The following is a 20,271-nucleotide window of genomic DNA, read 5'->3' on the forward strand; positions in this document are numbered from 1 at the left end:
ATAGGTGCCCACTGGGTCAAGTTATACCGTGAGTGGCAGCTGAGGTACACTGAGCCTTTTTGTTTTTTGTCTATGGCGTTCCGTGTGTCACTTTTCCCCATGAAACTAAGACAGAATACAAAAAAATAATGCAAGCCTTTCCTGCTGTAAATACGCCCTCTCTTGTCTCCATCCTTCAATTTAATCCGGAACGTCATCTGCTTCATCTCCAACACAGCAGGAGAACCAAGAGCCTCTTCATATCCTCCAACACCACCAATCTATGATATTACTCCTGACAATGTCTCTGACTGCCCAAGGTCAAAGCATGAAAGTTTATCAATTCAATAAAGGTTTAATGAACCGTATACTCTCCACATAAGCCACAGCAAGTTCTCTGTCACCAATTAACCCTGTCCCCTGCCTCCCTTTCTGTCACGGCATCGTCCAAGGCCAGCCAAGAGACATAGGCTGTGTCTGTATGTCCACACTCTTCCCCGTATTCTGATCATGCCATTCTGTCGTGTCAGAATACAGAGAAAAAAGTATTTTGAAAAGTAGCTTTTTGAAAAGTAGTAGCCTAGTAAACCACACCTACCTATTTTCTGCACGAAAGAATGTGGGCCTGGACACACACGGAAAATAATTGGTGGCTGAGGCCAACCGTCACAGGGAATTGACAAAGTTACGTCACTCACTACTATAGTTTAAGAAAAAGCTGAATTTCATTCATCTTTAACTCTGTAAGTGTCCACAGCACCACTTTGGATGGGATCACAAAGTTCCGTCTGAACCCTGTCCCGTTAAAGTGTTTTTTGGGGTCCCACAAGCCGAACGGGGCCGAGTTGCAACGGGGGGTCCCCACTGGTAATGACCCAAGGTATCCTCTAATGAGAGATACTAGCTTGGAAAAGGTAGCAGAAATGTGCCTGAGGAGGGGGTCTGGCTCCCGGACTATATATAGATAGATACAGACGGTCTCTCTGGAATCTCCCATATATGGCCATGTTTGAAAACAGTTAAGGGGGAAAACAATTTGGAGAGAAATCTAAACTTTATCTAATTATTCAAAAACTACTTCAACAAATGCTCAATTATGAATATAGTTTTCTACTAAATAAAGATACAAAGACATGGAGAGGAGCAAAGCGGTTCAACAGCCCATCAATACATAGAGTAAACAACAGAGAATGCTAACATGATGCTACATGTTAGCATCGTGCTAATGCTACTGCCGTTTTTTTCGCTTCTATTGAACAATCTGCTGTGAAAAAATATCCATATGGACCTGATTTAGACATGACTTTATACATGTGTGATAAATAAGTTCATATTCCACCAGAAAATGGCTAAAGAGAGTGAAAAATTCTGTTTTCCCCCTCGGCGAAGCCACACCCCCTTCTATGACGCGATGCCGTCTGTATCTATGGGCTCTTTGATTGTTGTGATGTCACGTGAACGCAACCTACAGCTGTCATCACGTCCGCTAAATGCTAATTGGTTTATTTCCGTAAAAGGCATGAAAAGTAGTGGATAGCAGCGGTCACAAGACGAGCCACTGTAGATATAAGAGGTCTTTGCAATAAGACATGCTGTTTTAATGATGTGTTGTGTATTGTTTATAATAAAAACATACAGTTAAAGGGTAAAGAGGTCACGGAATGGCGGACCTCGGGCAGTAACGAGAGCCGAGATGAAAACAAACAGAAAGCGCTGCCCCCTGAGCTCCTTGACTCGCTTTCGGAAAAACGGCCGAGGAATGACGGAGATACGGCTCACTAAAGTTTTAAAACCGAGAAGACCCTAATTAGCACTCGCGATCGTTAAGCACAAATAGTTCCACTGTCTCCTGATCGTTTCTTTAAAAAAATGAGCAGGTCTGAACTAGGACTATACTGTACCGGGACCAGGTCTAAGCAGGGCTCAGTGTGTAATATATGCATGCAGGCTTTGTTCTATTTTGGAGCCAAATTGTATACTTATTTATTGTATAATTAACCCCGTACAGTATGTTCCAGGCACATTGCGGCTGGCTCAGAACATCCCCTCTGACCCCAGCCATGATCTGAATACTGAATATGTGCTGTTACCATCAGGTGTCGGTGCTGCGTGCTGCGCTTTAACGAGTTTCATCAGTCCATCCTGAAACTAAATGAGGAGCGTAACTCATGAAATCAAAGTCTGCAGCGGCGTGTGGACAAATGTTTTTCATGTCTTTATGAAATTGAATGAATGAAATTGAATGAATTGACCCCAGCCTTATGTGGGACGTCCATGAAAACTCTGCAGTCGTGTACAACAAAGACTGTACTTTCTGCGTAGACTGAGAGTATTATTTGCATTCATTGTACATAAGACACCTTTATTTACTATTTAATTCTTTTCACATTTCCTGTCTTTGAGTGTTTCTTGAGAGCTGATTTAAAGCAGTTCTGAGTAACTCATGCCCCTAGAGGCCATAAGCGCCACTGCATGTGTCGTAGCATGTCGCGATTTTTTACCCACTAATTGTCGGTGAGACTAAATACTACGCTGACAGAAAAGACAAAGGGACAGAGGGATATTGTACATCCTGTTGTACAATATCATGAGATCATTTGTTTCACTCAAACTTGGCTGTAAATACTGTTTAAGTGGCGCTAGCCCGCAGTTAGCTTTGCCCGTTAGCCTGTTAGCTTCTTCTTTGTGATCCCATTAGTGTGTGTTGGTGACTCCAACCCGGTGGCAGGGCAGTTACAATTGTGGTTTTCTGGCCAGAAACACCAGGGGGGGATGAATGACCCCCCAATCATCCCATTAACACGTGTATTACCCCCAAGAGGGACTACGGAAAGGATTTATTAAGGTAAACAAGTTACTTAGTTCTTTTTTAACAAGTGAATTTCTCCATTGTGAGATCAGGACAGGATTCTCTTATCTGATGATAGTAATGTTTGCGGAGATTGCCACCAAACAGGGAAGGAAAATGATCTCAGATCAATCCCATGTCCTGCACTCCCAGTATGAGCTGCTCCCATCCGGACGACGCTATAGAGTTCTTATTAAAAGCAAAAAGAGATACTGAAAAAGGTATAAGAACTCATTCCCATTTACGATTGTTTTGTAATGCTTTGTATTGAATTGTGTGGTTCACTGTCCTTGTCATTAAGTCATTAAGTGTATTTTTATGTGGCAGCCTGTGTGTCCACGAAATCTCCTTTAGGACAGATAAAAGACAACTTTAGTCTTGAAATCATGTCTCTGTATTGATACGGAGAATTTTGCAACAGATCTATCTATCTATCCATCCATCCATCCATCCATCCATCCATCCATCCATCCATCCATCCATCCATCCATCCATCTATTAAATCGTCACTTGAACTGGGTCATTTATTTTCTAAATTGCCCACAGGATGAGTGCACTACATTCTACTACCACAAGAGCCATGATTTTGAGAAATGAGCTTCATCAATTAGTGGCGTGGTCCTATCAATCAGGAAAAGCATCACTTTGACAATAACACACCTGCATTGTTGGGATAGGAGTCCATATCCAGATAGGAATGCTCCTGCGTCTCCGGGCCGCCCACCACCTCGCCCCTCTCCAGCCCCACCACGTCAGAGAAGTGCGGGTGGCCCTGCTGTCCCAGCGTGGGGTAAAGGGAGGAGGACGAGTGCCCCTCTTTCCTCTGGAGCAGGGGCGGCAGCAGGGAGGGGCCCGTGGCTGCCCCGAGACTGGCCAAACCCCCGCTGCCCGGCAAGAGCCCCGCGGTCAGGCTGAGTCCTCCGCCCTCCTTGTCCCGCCATGGCAGCCAGCACAGCTTCCACGAGACGAACAGAGACACGGAGAGCAGCACGATCCCACAGAAGGTGACGATGACTGACAGCAGGCTCACCGAGATCTCTGAGGGGGGAGAGGAGAGGACACAAATTAGGTAATAGAAGATCAGATTCATGTTGCGCTTTTCTATTCTCATTACAACAATGAACAAAACACTCAATCACTCAGCGGACACTTGGGGTGGGTTGAGTGTACTGCCGAAGGACACGACTCCATTTGAACCGCCAACCTTTGAGTCAGTAGACAAATGCCAAACACTAACTGAGCTACGCTTGCCCCAATAATCCGGTAAATACATATTATCTACAATGCTGCCAGGCAAGGCAAGTTTATTTGTAGAGCACAGTTCATACACAAAGCAATTCAAAGTGCTTCACAGTTGCATAGAATTATGAATTAAGAAAACAGATCAAATCAATAAAACATCAACATAAAATTAATCAAATACAGTAAAAGGCAAGAGTGCAGATAAAATACATTCGGTTTTCATATGCATGGGCAAAAAGACTGGATTTGAACATTGTCAGAGTTGAGGCCTGTCTCACGTCCTCATGAAGACTGTTGAAGCACAGCCTCATTGTGTTTAGTCCTGACTCTGGGAACCACCAGGAGGCCCCTCCCTGAGGTTCTCAGAGCTGAGATGGTTCATACGGCTGTAACATGTCAGATATGTACTTTGGCGCTAAACCATGAAAAGACTTGTAACAAGCAGAGCTGTTTTAATTCTGTTCTCTGAGTGACTGAAGCCAGTGCAGAGACCGGAGCACTGGACTAATATAGTCGTATTTCCTGGTTCTTGTCAGGACTCGAGCAGCAGCGTTCTGGATGTTCTGCAGCTGACAGTGAGCAGCCGTTACAGTTGTCTAACCTGCTGGAGACAAATGCATGGATAAGTCTCTCTAAGTCTGGTTTTGACACTATTCCTCTGATCTATGTTTGCTGATGTTATTGCCTTGATGTGGCTGACCCCCTTTCCTCTTGCTCAGACCACTGGCCTTTGTGGCTGAGGTGAAGGGATGGCGAGTGTTTTTACTTTGTGATGAAAGGGTTAAGCTTAGCATGAGATCAAGAGGCCTGCATATGTAGAACCTCAGATGAAACTTGAAGGACACTGTTCTCGTGGTGCTAGAACCGAACAGACACCACTGAAGATCCAACGATTACTCAAAGATGTGCTAGCGGCTCGAAACACGACGCAAGGTTTGTTTTTTATGAGAGAACATGGTAAAAAGCTCTAAATATTACATCATGATGCACTTTAAAATAGACCAAATATTTACTGCACTAAGAGTAAAAAGTATTTGGTGAACAACAGTCCTCCTATGAAGTAGCTAAGCATAAAAGTCTGATTTATAATTTAGCAGGAACATGACAAAACAAAACAATGTGAACATTTCAGATATTTCCGATTAATACACAATAAAAATCAGTATTCTAATATTCTAAAGAAAAGGTAAAGGTGACATAATCACACACACACGTCTAAAAAGTGTCACTTCTACACATATCCAACAATAACAAGAGCTATAGTCTAGTCTAGCCTTGTCTAACTAGAGGCTCTTCCAAGAATATAAAACTAAAACAGGATTCAATCATGAATAAATATTAGCCTCACAAATATTTGAGAAAACATGTTGATTCGAATAATGAGAATGAATAAATTAGGAGCTTTTATAAACAGTGTCACTAACAAACATGAGCACAACTAGCACTTTTGAGTTGTGCATTTGTTTCCCTCAGCAACTCAAAAAAAGGAAAAAAAAAGCCTTGGGTTTTCAGTCTGACAGCATTTTCCAACTCAGAAACTAATTTGACCAGCTTTTGTTGCTGATCAAAGTCGTTCTTCCAGTAAAGCCCACAGTGTTGTTGTTGCTTCACTAAATAACAGTCTGAGCTTCAGGCGTCTCTCCGATAAAGACATAAATAAAGCCAATCACTTCGGATCAATACTGTTTAGGTCAATGATCGATTTCTACAGGGGAGATCCTTCAGGCTCTTCTTTACAACACTAAACCTCCTGACCTGGATTCTTTTATCGGCAACAAAGCGATGGTTTGGAAAAAAAGGGCAGTTTTACATCGTCAAACAAAACAATTCTTATGTCATTCAGCTTTGACTAAACAAACAAAACCATGGATTGAACATGTGCTTCAACAATAAATAAAATATCAATTGCTATTAGAATGTAAAATACATTTTCTTGACCATCTCCCTTTTCTGTGACACTAAACACTTGCCATTGAACATCCCCTCTGACCCCAGCCATGATCTGAATACTGAATATGTGCTGCTACCATCAGGGAGCATCATGTTAGCATCGGGCTAATGCTAACGTGTAACCAAAACCCAATGAAAACGCAACGCAAAAACTATGAAAAAGTGGCAAAAAAAGAGAAGAAAACACGACAAAAACACTTGTGACAGAAAAGTTGCAATCAGTTTTGTAGGTCTTAGCATTCAAATAGCTGAAAGCTCCAATCGAGAAGCTTTTAGATTTGGGTAAAACTGGAGAACATGCACTCGGATAAGGCTATATCCACACGAAGACAAAACGCTTACGTTTTCAGAAACTTTCTTTGTAAGCCTGAAGCTCAGTAAAAGTGTGCGTCCACATGGGTCGACTCAGGTCTGTGAAAACGGCGCAATTCATCTTCCAGGCCTGTGTGAGGCGCTGTGACGCTAACACAGATAATAGAACATGATGTAGAGGGCGCATGCGCAGTAAACTTTTGTGGAATGTAAACAGTGAAAAAGAAGCTGATTCATGGATTTTTCAGACTGAAGAGGTCGGCGATGAAAGCAGGACGAGACTGGAGTCTTAAAGGGCTGTTGGGGGAGGGAGGGAATCCAAAAACTGTTTTCTTTTTTAGGAGAGTCTGGATTGATATCCAGAATATAGACTGTTAACATTCTCAAAGGCATAGAGTAACACAACCGATACTGTAGGTGGGGCATGCGCCTTAGTCTGGCTAACAGCCCGCCATTACCCTGAAAGAAGAAGAAGAAGATTCATGGATTTACGATCTACAGAAGAGACGAGGAGGCGAGTTTATTCTTCAGACGTAACAGGACTAAAGCAGAAAAACCTGTCAGTGATTTTTACTGTCAGTCCAAAAACACAGACTGACTCGGCCGTGTTTTTCTACTTGTCACCTGTGGCTTGTGGACTGTAGTGGAGCAAAGAGGAGCGGAGTAAAACCATCATAGATCCATGAATAAAACTCACTATATGGTCAGTAGATTATGGATAACAGACACCACTCTGTGTTCTATGTTCACTATGTTCTACTCCAGAAATGTATTTAATGCTGTGTAGACGTGCTTTAGTCTTGATTCCATCTTCACAATAGACTTGGTGGTACTTCGGAGGTTAAATCTTTTTTTGATACTTTGTGTGAGTTTGTGAACCTCTGTTTTAGACGACATACTTTCTGTGCTTATGTTGAGCTGAACTGGGATGCATTCAGGTAAAATGCCTCTTGCATGTCTGCAGATCCAGAGGTGTTGTTGGATGAATAACAATCAGGTGCTACATTTGTGGATTTCCCTTTTAAATATTTCATACGGAAACGCCACAAAATGGATACAGGGACACTGGCCTCTGCTCCATATGAAAGAGGAACACATACAGCTTTGCACATGGCGATTATGCCCACACCGCTGCACTTGAGCTCGTATCAAACGCCGTGGCTTTACTTACCGCTCCTGTGTGTACATTGAGACGTTACAGACGCATCGCAAATCAACCGCATACGCAACAGACATCCCCCCTCCTCCCACGCCACGTCCACAAATCAAAGCTCTGAATCACGAATCACACAGGGGGGGGGGGGGCGCGGGGATGTCCGGAGTGGGCGTAAATTCAGCCAGTACGCAGAGGACAGGCCTACACGCTTCAATCTGAGCTCGCAGGAACGCGGCGGGGGGAGGAGAGGCCGCCAGGGAGACGGGGAGAAATAAAAGGATCCGGCGTTGGAAACAGCCAGCGTGTCTGTACAAGTCCCGATTGTTGATGGTTTTGCAACAAATTCAGCCTTGGTTAGACCTGGTTCTGTCAAGTTAATCCAATCCCTCTCAGTTTAGTCCCGGATTATGGCCAAGTCCTTTTTCTTGGTTTAGTGCTGTAGATTATCGAAGAGACGTGGCCAAACTCTGTTCTCGTCCAGCCTTTGTTCAAACCTGAATCAGTCCTGGTTTAGTCTTTGGTTTAAGAGACTATTAGAAATCTGGCTGAGCTTTTGCTAAGACTTGATTTTGTCCCTGAATACTCATGTACGTCATGGTGAAGAGTCCAAGTCCAGTCTGACCTGTTTTTGATACATAATTCATCCATGAATCTGTTGACTGAATTTGTTTCTATTAGGGATCCACCGATCCGATACTGCTATTGGATATCGGAGCCGATACTGGAAAAAAAAACAATGTCGGGTATTGGCTACAAATATCTGATACTGAACCCGTTTTGGCGCTTAATGCCTTAAAAACACAACTTTCACCAACTAGATCTAGGTGAATATTGGCCATGCTGTACCGCATTTTGAAGGGCAGAACCTTGGGAATTTCATTAGTTTAGCTTTAACCTCCGCAAATGTATTATTGCCACAAAATGCAGCGGCGAGCAACAGCATGCTAAAGCTTGTGGCAACTAATCAAGGCTGGGACAGGAACTATGATAGACAGATCTAAAGTGGGCTAATGTGTTGTTTTTTTAATTTATGAAATGCAGTTAAAGAATAACTGATTAACTGATATATCATGTTTGAGATGCACAAGTTGCAATGCACTTTATATGAGTTGTTCATATAAGTGGTCTTAAAGCCAAGGATATTTAATGTACACAAATCCAGTGATCCTTGGTAAATGTGACAAGAAAAGACTTCATTGATCTTAAAATGGAGAAAAGAGAACCATTCACTTTTCACTCATAGCAGCTAGTTTTAAGAAAGTCTCTTGGTGTCGGTTAATATCGGATATCGGCAGATTCTCAAACCCACAGAAGGTATCGGAAGCAAAAAAGCTTGTTTTGTGAATTTCGTCTCGTCGTTATGGGTTGTCCGTTCCCTGCCAGGGACTGCAGATGTAAATCAGCCTCAGGCTAACTCTGGTACAATGCATCAAATGGCAACATTTATGATTGTACATGGTCCCTTTAAATAAATAAACTTAACAAGCCCAAGTCTTGGTTGAATCAGAAGCTCTGCCCAATCCCGTCAGACCTTGGAAGCTAAGCAGGGAAGAGGACTTGGATGGTAGACCGTTTGGGAACACCAGGAAGCCTAGCGAATGTAGTGCGTGGGTGAGAGAGTGGTGGTGGTCGGAGGGGCCAATGGTACAGACTGGTCTTCCGTCAGTCTACCCCAGGGCAGCTGTGGCTACAATAGTAGCTTACCACCACCAAGTATGGAGTGAACGAATAGTGCAATGTAAAGCGTCTTTGAGTGTCCAGAAAAGGGCTATATAAAACCAATTTTTTTTTAAAGTCATAGTTCAAGTTCATAGTTCATATCATATGTTGTAGAATCTTGAGTAAATCACAATGTAAATAAGCTTATTGTAAATCCTTTAAAATCCAGAAGCCCCTTTTGAGAGACCAACAGACCCGGTTTGAATCGTAAGGTCGTCCTTGCCACCACCTGCAGGAGGAGCCATAAGGTGGTGCAATGTGATTCACTATCGGAACGTAAAAGTGGAAGAAAATGGATGGATGGATTCTTTGTCTGTACTTTTTTTATCTGTACTTCCGTTATAAATCAGAAATGTAGTTTTGTTTATCTGATCTTTTATTCTTTACGGGCCAGGACCTATGCAGTGGAACATACTGATCCCTGGCATCTCATCTTCACCTTCAACCAGCGTTTATGCACACAACTTCACTTCAGTCAAAGCGAGATGATGGTCAAACTGTAGCGAGACGACTGTAAAAGTGCAATATTTCACACAGGGTTTTGGGGGATGAGCGCACATCACAGTTTTATGCTTAGTGGCTCCAGGAGAGGGAACCACTCCCAGCCTCTGTCCAGCTATAAAAAAAAACGACAGCTCTGTATCACTGTTGGCGCTTAAAGATTCGTGTTTTTGCATGTCTCGGTTAAATTCTCTGGATTAAATAAACCCGTACTGATTTAGACCTGCTTAAGTTCTTCTGTTTATCCACTCATGAGTTTAAAAAGGGGCACAGAGGAGGATGTTGGGCTCGCAGAAGCAATTGCCAGCAGCAGTGACGTGTCCGTGTGTGCCGTTTTAATCCGAAATGCTTGAAGGATTTAGAAATAAGAGAGTTTGAGTTTGGGGGTTGGGCGTCGGATCTTGGAGGGGTGGAAATGAGTCATTATGTAGCAGAGTGCACATTATCACATTTAAGCAGCAGGAGTCCACGGTCGACCAGAGCAGAGCAACACTGAGCCTGGCAGCAGCTCACCCTCAGTCGGTGGCAAAGAGAAACCATGAGCGTAAAAAGCGTGAAGTGCCTTTTAGACCAGGTTCATCTGCGAGTCAAACTAGTTTCTCAAGTGCTTTTTTTTTCAGAATCAGATCATTCACAAGCAGAAGATTTATAAAAATGCTTCGACATTCATTCTGGCTATGCTTACTTAGCTTTCAATGAGTTGGATTGAAAGTGGTCTCACAAAATGAAATCAATCCTATGTTTTGAAGTGCTTCCCTGGGTTGAAGGAGCTTTGGACGTCTGGGGTGTAATATGGATTTGTACTTTCATTCTTTTTTATTTTAGAAACCGCACAGAAGCTGAATACAGGCCTAATCGGTTAGTTATTCTCACTGCAGATGTGTCAGAATTGGCTGAACGCTCACACTGAAGTTCGAACGGCTTTGTCATTGAGAAACAGCTCGTCCTACTGTGTCTACGCCGACCTTCGGATCTCGGTGACATTGAGGAAACAGGAGCTCGCGCATGTGCATATGCAAGATGTGTTGTGGTCCAGGCCTTTCAACTGGATTATTCAGGCTCACATGGCCTGGTGACTATTATCAAGGCAGGTTTCATTTAAAATGTTCCTGATTTATCTTCAATAAAGGTTCTTGTCTTCTGTACTCTGAAGTTGAAGTCTCGAACGTTTCGCTTTTCATCCAAAAGGCTTCGTCAGCAACACCAAGGATAAAGACCATGGGGAGGAGTTTCGCAAAGGCTAATTCCCTCCCTTATACGAACAGCTACTCTCACCTGTAGGTAAACGTCTTTGTAGTTTAAGAGTCTTTTTTGTTCTAAGCCGTAGCGACCTCCATGACACATGAGTTTCAGTCTGAACGGTCCTAATCTCAGCTGGTCACTGCTAAATTACCTGATCAGATGAGATTAGAACCGTTCAGACAGAAAATCATGAGACCGAGTTCAGTTTCATGAGTACTCTGTGGCTGAAGCGTACTCTGACACTTCAGCTACAGAGTACAGAAGACAACTCAAGAGAGAAAGAAAAAGAGAAAAGTAGCAGCAAATTTTCGAGATTTGGAAACATGCAATAATGGCAGATTTTTCCAGAAAAAAATAGCAGATTTGCCAGAACTACTTTATTTCTGGCAAATCTGCTACTTTTTTTCCATGGACATATTACTAATAGACCGTCATTCCTCACTCCTCCCGGTTTGACAAAATAACTACGTTCAAGGGGGAAATCATGGCAGATTTACAGACTCCCCCTCCCCAGCTCTGACGAAGCATGTGCCTAAAAAGGGCAAAAGGGCGGGATCTTCACTGTAGACTCCGCCCTTGCGTGACGTGTAGCTCGCGCAGCTCCAATGCTAACAGTCCGACCCTCATTAGTACGAGATTTCAAAATTTTTTCTCATGAAAACCAGCCTGGTTTCTTTAATTGTAACTAACCCAGCGTTATCACAGGAGGAATACCTAGCTGTAGAAAGTTAAAGAAAATTAGAAACCAGGCTTTAAAGTTGTTTTTAATGTGCCTACAGTGCAATGCTTTCCAATGGGAGACTAGCGGCGATATGGAGGTATTACAGCAATGGCGGCTTCTGGTGTCATTGTTACAAAGCAGAGCAGCCAGCGGCCATTGTTTTTTCTAGCAAATTTGCTTTTCTCATAGATGTGTTAAACGAGAGAATGCTACAGTATATGAGTAAAAACGTACACATTGCTCAACTGCTGATCTACTTTCACATAAGCAAACATTTTCTACATTTGCAAATACGTCCAAAACCTGATTGAAGCCTGGGTTTAGTTCTGGCTTGGTCCACGTTTCTAAAAGTCTTTTGCTCATGAGATTGACCACCCTGAATATTCATGCAGGCACATTGATTACTTGGTGCACCTGTCCTCACCTCATGTTCTCATCATGTTGCTCTTCACCAGGAACAAGAGGTGAACTAGTTATCCAGCTGCAGTCTGTGCCTCTCTAACCAAACTCTGTTCAAATTAAATCACCCTGACTACACCTGATCACCGCGGCTCTCTCCGGCACTAATGGAACAAGTTAAAGATATGCACCACAACTCTGACTAATGAGCCCGGCACAGGGTTATCGTGGTGGGGCCAGGACTCAAAGCTTCTGTTAAGTGGACATTTATTGAAGACAGGAGGGTTTTAATTCCATTCTCTTTTGATCATAGATTTTATTTTAAAGTTTTTGGGAGGATTAGAGCGAACCTAGAGGATATGTTATACACTTAGGAGGTCATTCACCAAGTATTTGCCCATTTTATACTCACGTAGCACTCTCTCATTTACATGTAAGAGTTGCAACCCTAGTGCCCTAGTACACGCAGCTTTAAATGGTGAAAGAGATGCAACATGCCCACAATACACTGCCTGACAGCAACAACAATAGTCGCCACCTGGATGTAAGTAACTATTATGATCTGCGGTTGCTGCAGTTGGTCAGGACTAAGTTCAGCAACACTATGAGCCCAAAGAATGAAATCATCCGACGACCTGAACATCCTGAACTACCAGGTTACTCCCTTCAATGGATTTCTTCTTCCCTGATGACACGGGCAGATACTCCATGACACGAGCATGGAGTGAATGAATAGTGCAATGTAAAGCGTCTTTGAGTGTCCAGAAAAGCGCTATATAAAACTTTTTAAAATCTTTTTCTGGGGGATGTTCATCACACACAAATAAAGTCAAGCCAAAATCAGGTCCATATGGATGTTTTTTCACAGCAAATTTCTCTAGTAGAACCAAAAAAACGGCGCTTGTTGCTAACGTTAGCATGTGTAGCATCAAGCTAACATAGCTCCCTAGCTGTTTTTTTTAAGTATTTATAGGCTTTTGAACCACTTTGCTCCTCTCCATGTTTCTGTATCTTTATGTGGTAGTAAAATATATTAAGAATTCAGCATTTGTTAAAGGAATGGTGGGAAAATGGGGGAAAGTTTATTATTTTTGCTTCTTTGTTTCCCCCCCAATCTGGAACATGACCATATATGGACAAATATTGAAACAATGCCACAAGCTAAAGTTGGTCCAACCAAATATTAGCATGTGTGAACTTTTTTGTGTGTGTCAGGCAGTGTATTTTACACATTTAGTTATTAAAGTAGCACTAAGTAACTTGTTTACCTTAATAAATCCTTTCCGTAGTCCCTCTGGGGGTAATACAAGTGTTAATGGGATGTTTGGGGGTTAGGGTTAAGGTCTTTCATCTCCCCCTGGTGTCTCTGGCCAGAAAACCACAAACGCAACTTTCCTGCTTAGTCACCAATACACACAAATAGAATCACAACGAAGAAGCTAACAGGCTAACGGGCAAAGCTAACTGGGGGCTAGCGCCACTTTAAACAGTTTTTACAGCCAAGTTTGAGTGAAAAAAATTATCTCCATTGTGTAATTGGATGTACAATATCCCTCTCTCCCTTTGTCTTTTCTGTCAGCGTAGTATTTACTTCACGGACAATTAATAAGTAAAAAAACACCACATGCTACGACACCTGCAGTGGCGCTTATGGCCTCTAGGGGCATGAGTTACTTAGTACTGCTTTAAACTACATGGTGGATAGGAATTTGTCTATTTTTAGAATGCCCTTCCATTCTCTTTAATCCGGAAGTTCGCACGGGCGCCGCCATGAATTACGCCCGCCCCCTGACTCGTATTAGTTAACAAAGGACTGGTGAAGTCAAGTTCTCCGGTTCTCCATGGCAAAACGAAGCAAAAGTGGGCAGAATAAGGTGAATAGGATCTGGTCATGTACTTGAAACATTGCTCTTTTGAATCCCTAGCGCTCAGACATGGCAATATTAGTTTGTCAGCCACTTTTAATCTCTCTCTATATATATTTTTTTCATTTTATTGGTTGTTCCCCCAGTAAGTTTTCTCTGTAAAAGAACAACCTTCAGAATTGCTAAATTCTTGTTTTCCCCCCATTAATTCCCATGTAAAATTTACAACTTTGAAAACTCCCACAGCATCCGAGCCGGGGCAGCAGTCCAAAGGGAGCAAAGTATCAACGGACGCAGTGAAAGCAAACGCAAAGTTAGTTTTGTGCGAGAGCAGAGGATGCAGAGAATGGAGAGTTCATGCATTGTTTACAAACACTAAACTGGCCCTATGATCTAAATTCAGCTCTTGTTCCTATTTTTATTTCCCTGCGCCTGCTCTCTCTCTCTCTCTCTCTCTCATCCTCCTCTCCTGCTCCACGGCTCGCTCTGTTGACCGTGAATTATTTATAAGTCTGTGTATGTCATTAATCAGCACTTGTTCAAAAAGATATGATTGGGTCGGGGGGGGGTGAGGGGGATGGGCGGCGGATGGAAACAGAATAGATCCATCACCACCGGGAACTGTCAGAACGCAATACGAGATGGCACACGGCGAGAGTCTAGACAATCCCATGAAGAGGAGGACGGAGAGAACGGTGGGGAAACGAGGGGCCGTTTTTTCCCCCCCTTACAGATTGGCGGACATGTTGAAAGAGACGTATACGCTGACTGTTCCGGTTTCTTCGCGGCTGAGAAAATAGGCCAAAGATGGAGAAGCTACAACAAGAAGGAGAGCAGAGGGGAGACAGTAGATTCCTTCAATGTTCAGCTAAACTTTCACGACAGTCAGGAGCGATTTGGAAATAGGTCGACGGGATAAACGATACCTTCAACTGCAGATGGACAGGTGGAAATACTACGATTAATAGGAAGATTTTGTGTTGTGGTTCAATAAGTAGTGGTTGAACTGGTGGTACTCAAGCCTCTTCAGGGTCATTTGCAATTTCAGACTATCCCTCTTTAAATATAAACCATTTCATTTATGCTTTAGTAATGTGTTTAAGCGTGTTGCTTTTCTGGTTTTCTATGACCAGAGCTTTAGTCAGAAATCCCCCTTGGTTTCGTTATAAATAAATAGGCGAATCACAGCGCTAATGCAAACGCAGCTACTGCTCTGCACCTGAGAAAGTATAATCGCATGCAAGGAACGACATACCTCTGCAGTGCTTGCATGTCGCCTTTAGAGAAGAGTCTAACAGCTGCAGGACAATGGGCTGTATGAATATGAACACAACTTCCGATGGATCCTCAGGAGTTGCTGCTCTTCCTCTCGTTATATCCATGTGATTTAGTAGCAGTGACTTGTCCAAATAAATAGTTCAATAGATCAGATTACATGGCAGTAGAGGTTGGGCATATCGTATCGCATTTCGTTATCGCGATACTATAATTTTTTGTATCGTTGTGGACACAATATAGTTTATGTCAGAGCAGCACAAAACCACTGACTGTAGAACACGGGGGCCGGTGCTTAAAAAGTAAAATGAAATGAAGACTGTAAACTGCTTGAGTACATCATATTTGCGAAAATATCACTGAATTAATCCTCCCAATAGGCGCAAGGCTGGGATTTTGAAGTGATTTGTTATTCGTTATCGAGATATCGTGATGTAGATTTTAGGCCATATCAAGCAAGGAATTACTGATGGACAGTCACATGATCATGTTAAAAACATTGTGTAAGGAGCAAAGAATTCACTGGAGGAAACTTCCGTGTTCATCACAGTGTTTTTGTCTTGAAGCTAATACTAATTAAAAATTAAAATAGCGCCGATTTTGAACGAGCCACTCATAAAATAATCAGCCTGTCTTTAGTATAAATACTTTTCAGTTTAATTTTTGTGGTGTAATTTTTATACTAGCCGTTAGCTCGAAGATAAAAAAAAAAAAAAAAGAGAAAAACTCCTCCTCAATAAGCACAGACGTTTCCTCCAGCTAAAGGCTCATGCTTTGGTCCAACAAACAAACCTTAGCGCTGTCTGATGATGTCATCAGGCCACGTGGCTCTGTTTGCTTGAACAGGTGTGAGGGCTGGCCAGCAGGGGGCAGGTATCTCTCAATAGAGGATTAGTTTAGAAACGTGAGCAAAAGGCCACATATAATCGTTTGAATAATTATGATTTCATTATTACTAAAACAATCGTGATTATTATTTTTTCTGTAATCGAGCAGCCCTACTCAGAGTCACTCGTGTGAACTCACAGGGGAGCAGAAGTACATCATTTTATGTTTTGCATAAGAAGCCATGCGCTCCGGGTGCGTCCCCGCCTTTCAAATGAAAACAATAGAACTGGGAAGACCTTTAGACGCCAATAGGACTTAAATAGCATGTGTCTGTCAGAGTGAGACTTATTGTACTTATAGTACTGCATCTGCTGCCGCTACTGTGGTGCTTAAAATGCTGGAAAATACTTCATGTTTATGTCCCTGCTCTTTCTCTCTTGTTTGTGCATGTGGGACTCGACTCAACAATGAGCAAGCACGTATTTCGGAAGTGAGGAATTCTCTTCTTCAAAGGCCCAGAGATGTTCAGCCCCATCAGGTTGTCGAGTGGGCGGCGACACAATCCCACGCACAGGTGTTGAAAATCGCACTGTCACCAGGCAAACCTCAGAGCAGAAATATCCAGTTGAGTCGACTTATTTTCCTGAATGATTGGGATTTTTTCTTTATTTTTTGTATAAACTTCATCAGATAATTCAGATATATTAGTGAATACAGAGCAGATCGATGGTGAAGTTTATCCATTGGAGATTTATGGCCGCAGTGAAACAGGACATGGTTTTCGTCGGAGTGAGAGCAGAGGATGCAGCGGAGAGGGCGAGATGGACGCAGATTAGGAGGAGCAAAAACAAAGCCGTGGCTCGCGGTTGCCAGATCACCGCTCGCTGATAAGGCTCCTCTGTGATCAAATGTACCTTAGCGAGCGCCGATCCCTTTACAGATCTCTATCTATACGCCGCACGGGGGAGGAAGTAGGTGGCTGCCAGTCAGACCTGATGCGAGCCCACCGGGACGCCTCCACTTCAAAGGGGGATCCGCTGAGAACATAAGCCCAGCAGAGGCAGCGCGAGGCGGGCGCGACCCTCGGGGCGGGGGGTGCATTTATGTATGCAGTACAGCAGAGGGGAATCACAGTCGGTACCAAGCCACAGAGCCAACAAAAGGAGCTAAAAGCGTTGAGATTTTCCTCAGCGGTTAAGAGTGGGTGGCTGCGTAGTGCTTTTTACGGAAATAGAGCGATGACGATAAGAAGGAGCTTGTTTTTTTTCAATGGGATTCCCTCGTTCTACCGGCACCTTTGAAGACTTTTTTGTTCGCATGTTTTATTGTCCAAATAGGGAGGTTTGTCCTCTGCATTTGACCCTGGGCAGCCCGTCCACTCCTGCTTTGTGCGTCTGTTCAGAAGCAGGACTGGTACTTCGCTAACAGCCAAGTAAATCTCGAAATGTTGCACATCAATCCAATCACAGACTACATCACAACAGGAAACGAATTAACCACCTGTAAAAGGATGTACCGACGCATATACAGTACGTATGTTGATGCTTCATCTTCTCTAAGAGGATTTTCTTCTTATTGTTTGCATCTATCAAGGGTTTTGTTGTCAAGGTTCCAAATGTACATAGCTTGAAAAAGCTGCTGGATGAAAAAAATGCAATATCAAGAATGGGTTTAAATGACCTGATTTGAGAATATACATTTTCACTCACTGAGACTTTTTTTCCTGATCAGAGCAAGTTCACTTTGCTAGTTTGAGGACTTGAAATAACAGCGTAAAACTGTCAAGTGCGATTTTCTTACCCCAGAAAATATGTATTGAATCCAGAAACATATCAGAGCAAGTGAAATAATCTAGGTCAAATGCCCAACTAATGCTTATCTCGTCAAAACAACCAGGCAATTTTTTGAAGCGTGCGCATTCGTGTTGATTTCTCCTATACGTTTAAAATCTGAACTTGTGATTAATGACTCCTTGTACCCTTCAGGTTTTGTGACAAAAACGACAGATCGATCACATTTGTTTCTCATTAAAGGGACTAGAAAGAGTTTAAAAGTATTAAAACTATGTATTTCCCCACACACATGTTCCAGCAATGTCCTAATGTGTAGAATGAAACCTATTCACCACAACTGCCGCTAAAATCCTGCACTGTCATTTAAAAAAGGTGTTAATCCGGTTCATAAGTGCCGTCATGCGCCGTCATCTTGTCCCATTAACTTCCTTGTTTACAAAACACGCCGCATGCCTTTCACGTCATTTTCTCTGATTGGTTCAAAGAAACAACCCCTGATCCCAGACTATACGTCTTTGTAAAGAATAGGAAAATATTCTGGCTGGCCAGGCTATACTTCAGTGTCAGTGGGCCTTATCGTGGTCAGGAGAGGCAGAAGGATTTGAGCACCCAGAGGAAATTACACCCAAACACGAGGAAAACACGTAATCTCCACACAGAAAGACCTCACGTTTCTAGATTCAGTGAGGCAGTGGTTCTGAAACTGCAGTACATATATATGGGCATCGTAGGTACTGTTGTTTTAGATAAAATATGATAAGACTGCCATTATCTGCCCCACAGTGTGAAAACTGCATTGTTGCAACAGAAATGTACGGTTTCCTTCCAGTTCAGACATAATTTAGTCCAATTTACTTTCTTTTCATACCAACTTAAGTCCTGATTTGATCTTGATCCAGGCCCGGTGGTACTTGGACGGTCAAATATTTTACGAGGTGTTACTTGGTGTGAAAAGCTCGAGAAAGCACACTGACAGTTAACAGTAGATTAAGTGTTTTATAACCAATTGGAAACTCCAGCGTTTACACTTTCGCACCAGCTTGGTTTTCTAATCAAGATTATATAACAAGATGTTTTGTTCAGTGAAGGAAAATTACAGAAAGCACAGCTGGTACCAGGAGCCAAGCCCTGACGGCGCAGGCATTTCTTCACACGCTCCAAACCTCCGACGGCAAAATCCAATCCCAGATAATCTACAGCGAGACACACGCGCAGCATCAAAAACACCAGCGCTCCACCTGCCCACGTGCTGCCAACCGTGACGGAAGATTCCCTTTTCTATCCAAACCAGCGTTACCTCCTTAAGTCGTTGGAGCTGCAGCCTCCTGTCTGTTTGATATACACTTTAAAGAACACGGCGGGCACTTCCTGAAGAAGGGGAGCACCACCTCATGACATCAGCAGGAACAGCGCGTTATGAACCCATGAGGAGACTGAATATGTGGGATTACTCGAACATGCATCAGTGAAACAAAGTACAGCTCCAGGTTAGGGATGGGACGATAATCAATAATTAATCAATCAAGTCCATCAGACAACCAGTGCCGTCTTGACTAAAGTCAGCAGTATTTAAGATTTCCGTAGGTTAGTTCCTCATCCAGATCCATTCTTTGATCACCATGCCCATTAGCTGCATGTTTTGGATTGATGCTCCCAGAGCAAACAGGTCCTCGGTGACGGGTCAGACAAAGAGCGGTTCAGACGCCCCTTATGAGAGACCAACAGGCCCGGGTAGAACCATGAGGTTGTCCTTCTGTGGACCAGGAGGAGTCACAGGGGCTGGTGCAATGTGATTTGGGCAGATCCAACAGCTGCCCCCACGACCCAGCAACGGACAAGTGAAAGAAAATGGATGGATGGATGGATGGATGGATGGATGGATGGATGGATGGATGGATGGATGGATGGATGGATGGATGGATGGATCTGGTCCAAACTCATTCCTAACTTTTCTGTTTAAAATCACTTCTAACATCTGACTTCTTCAAAGGTGTGGATTTATCAGCATGTTTCACAACTTTCAGGGAGCATCACTGTTGCAAAAAACTGCTAGTTCACGATCGATAAAAAGATTTTATAATGAAATGGACACAAAGGCTTTTATTCATAAATGTCTGCTCTTACAATATACTGAAGGACAAAGAAATGATTCTAACCTGGCACGAGCCAGATTGATATTCCAGTGCCAATAACATTAGCACTGATATCAATTTGGGCTCGCTCCGACTTGGAGCAGCATTTGCTGATTGGATCAAGCGCATCCATTAAATAGTTAGTTTTGAAAAATGTTAAGTGTGTTTGTAAAGTACGTCACAACAAACCTCATGTTATTCAGCGTCGCTGTGTTGTTAATTAGCATCTATTTGGCCCAAACCACTTTTGGTTCGGACAGATCGGCGGGAGCAGCACAAGGTCGATTCTCGATTGTGAATTCACATATA

The 20,271-nt window shown here is 42.9% G+C and overlaps 1 protein-coding gene across 1 annotated transcript in view; it reads right to left on the minus strand.

Annotated features, from left to right (window-relative positions):
• syt3 (synaptotagmin III) overlaps positions 1-20,271 on the minus strand; it is a 180,405-nt gene that overhangs the window by 105,784 nt on the left and 54,350 nt on the right. The window contains exon 4 of the mRNA XM_079564459.1: positions 3,488-3,865. Within this exon, the coding sequence (XP_079420585.1) occupies positions 3,488-3,865 (378 nt within the window). The remainder of the gene's footprint in view (positions 1-3,487; positions 3,866-20,271) is intronic.

Source organism: Gobius niger (assembly GCF_951799975.1).
Source record: "Gobius niger genome assembly, chromosome: 10".
Lineage (NCBI taxonomy): Eukaryota > Metazoa > Chordata > Actinopteri > Gobiiformes > Gobiidae > Gobius > Gobius niger.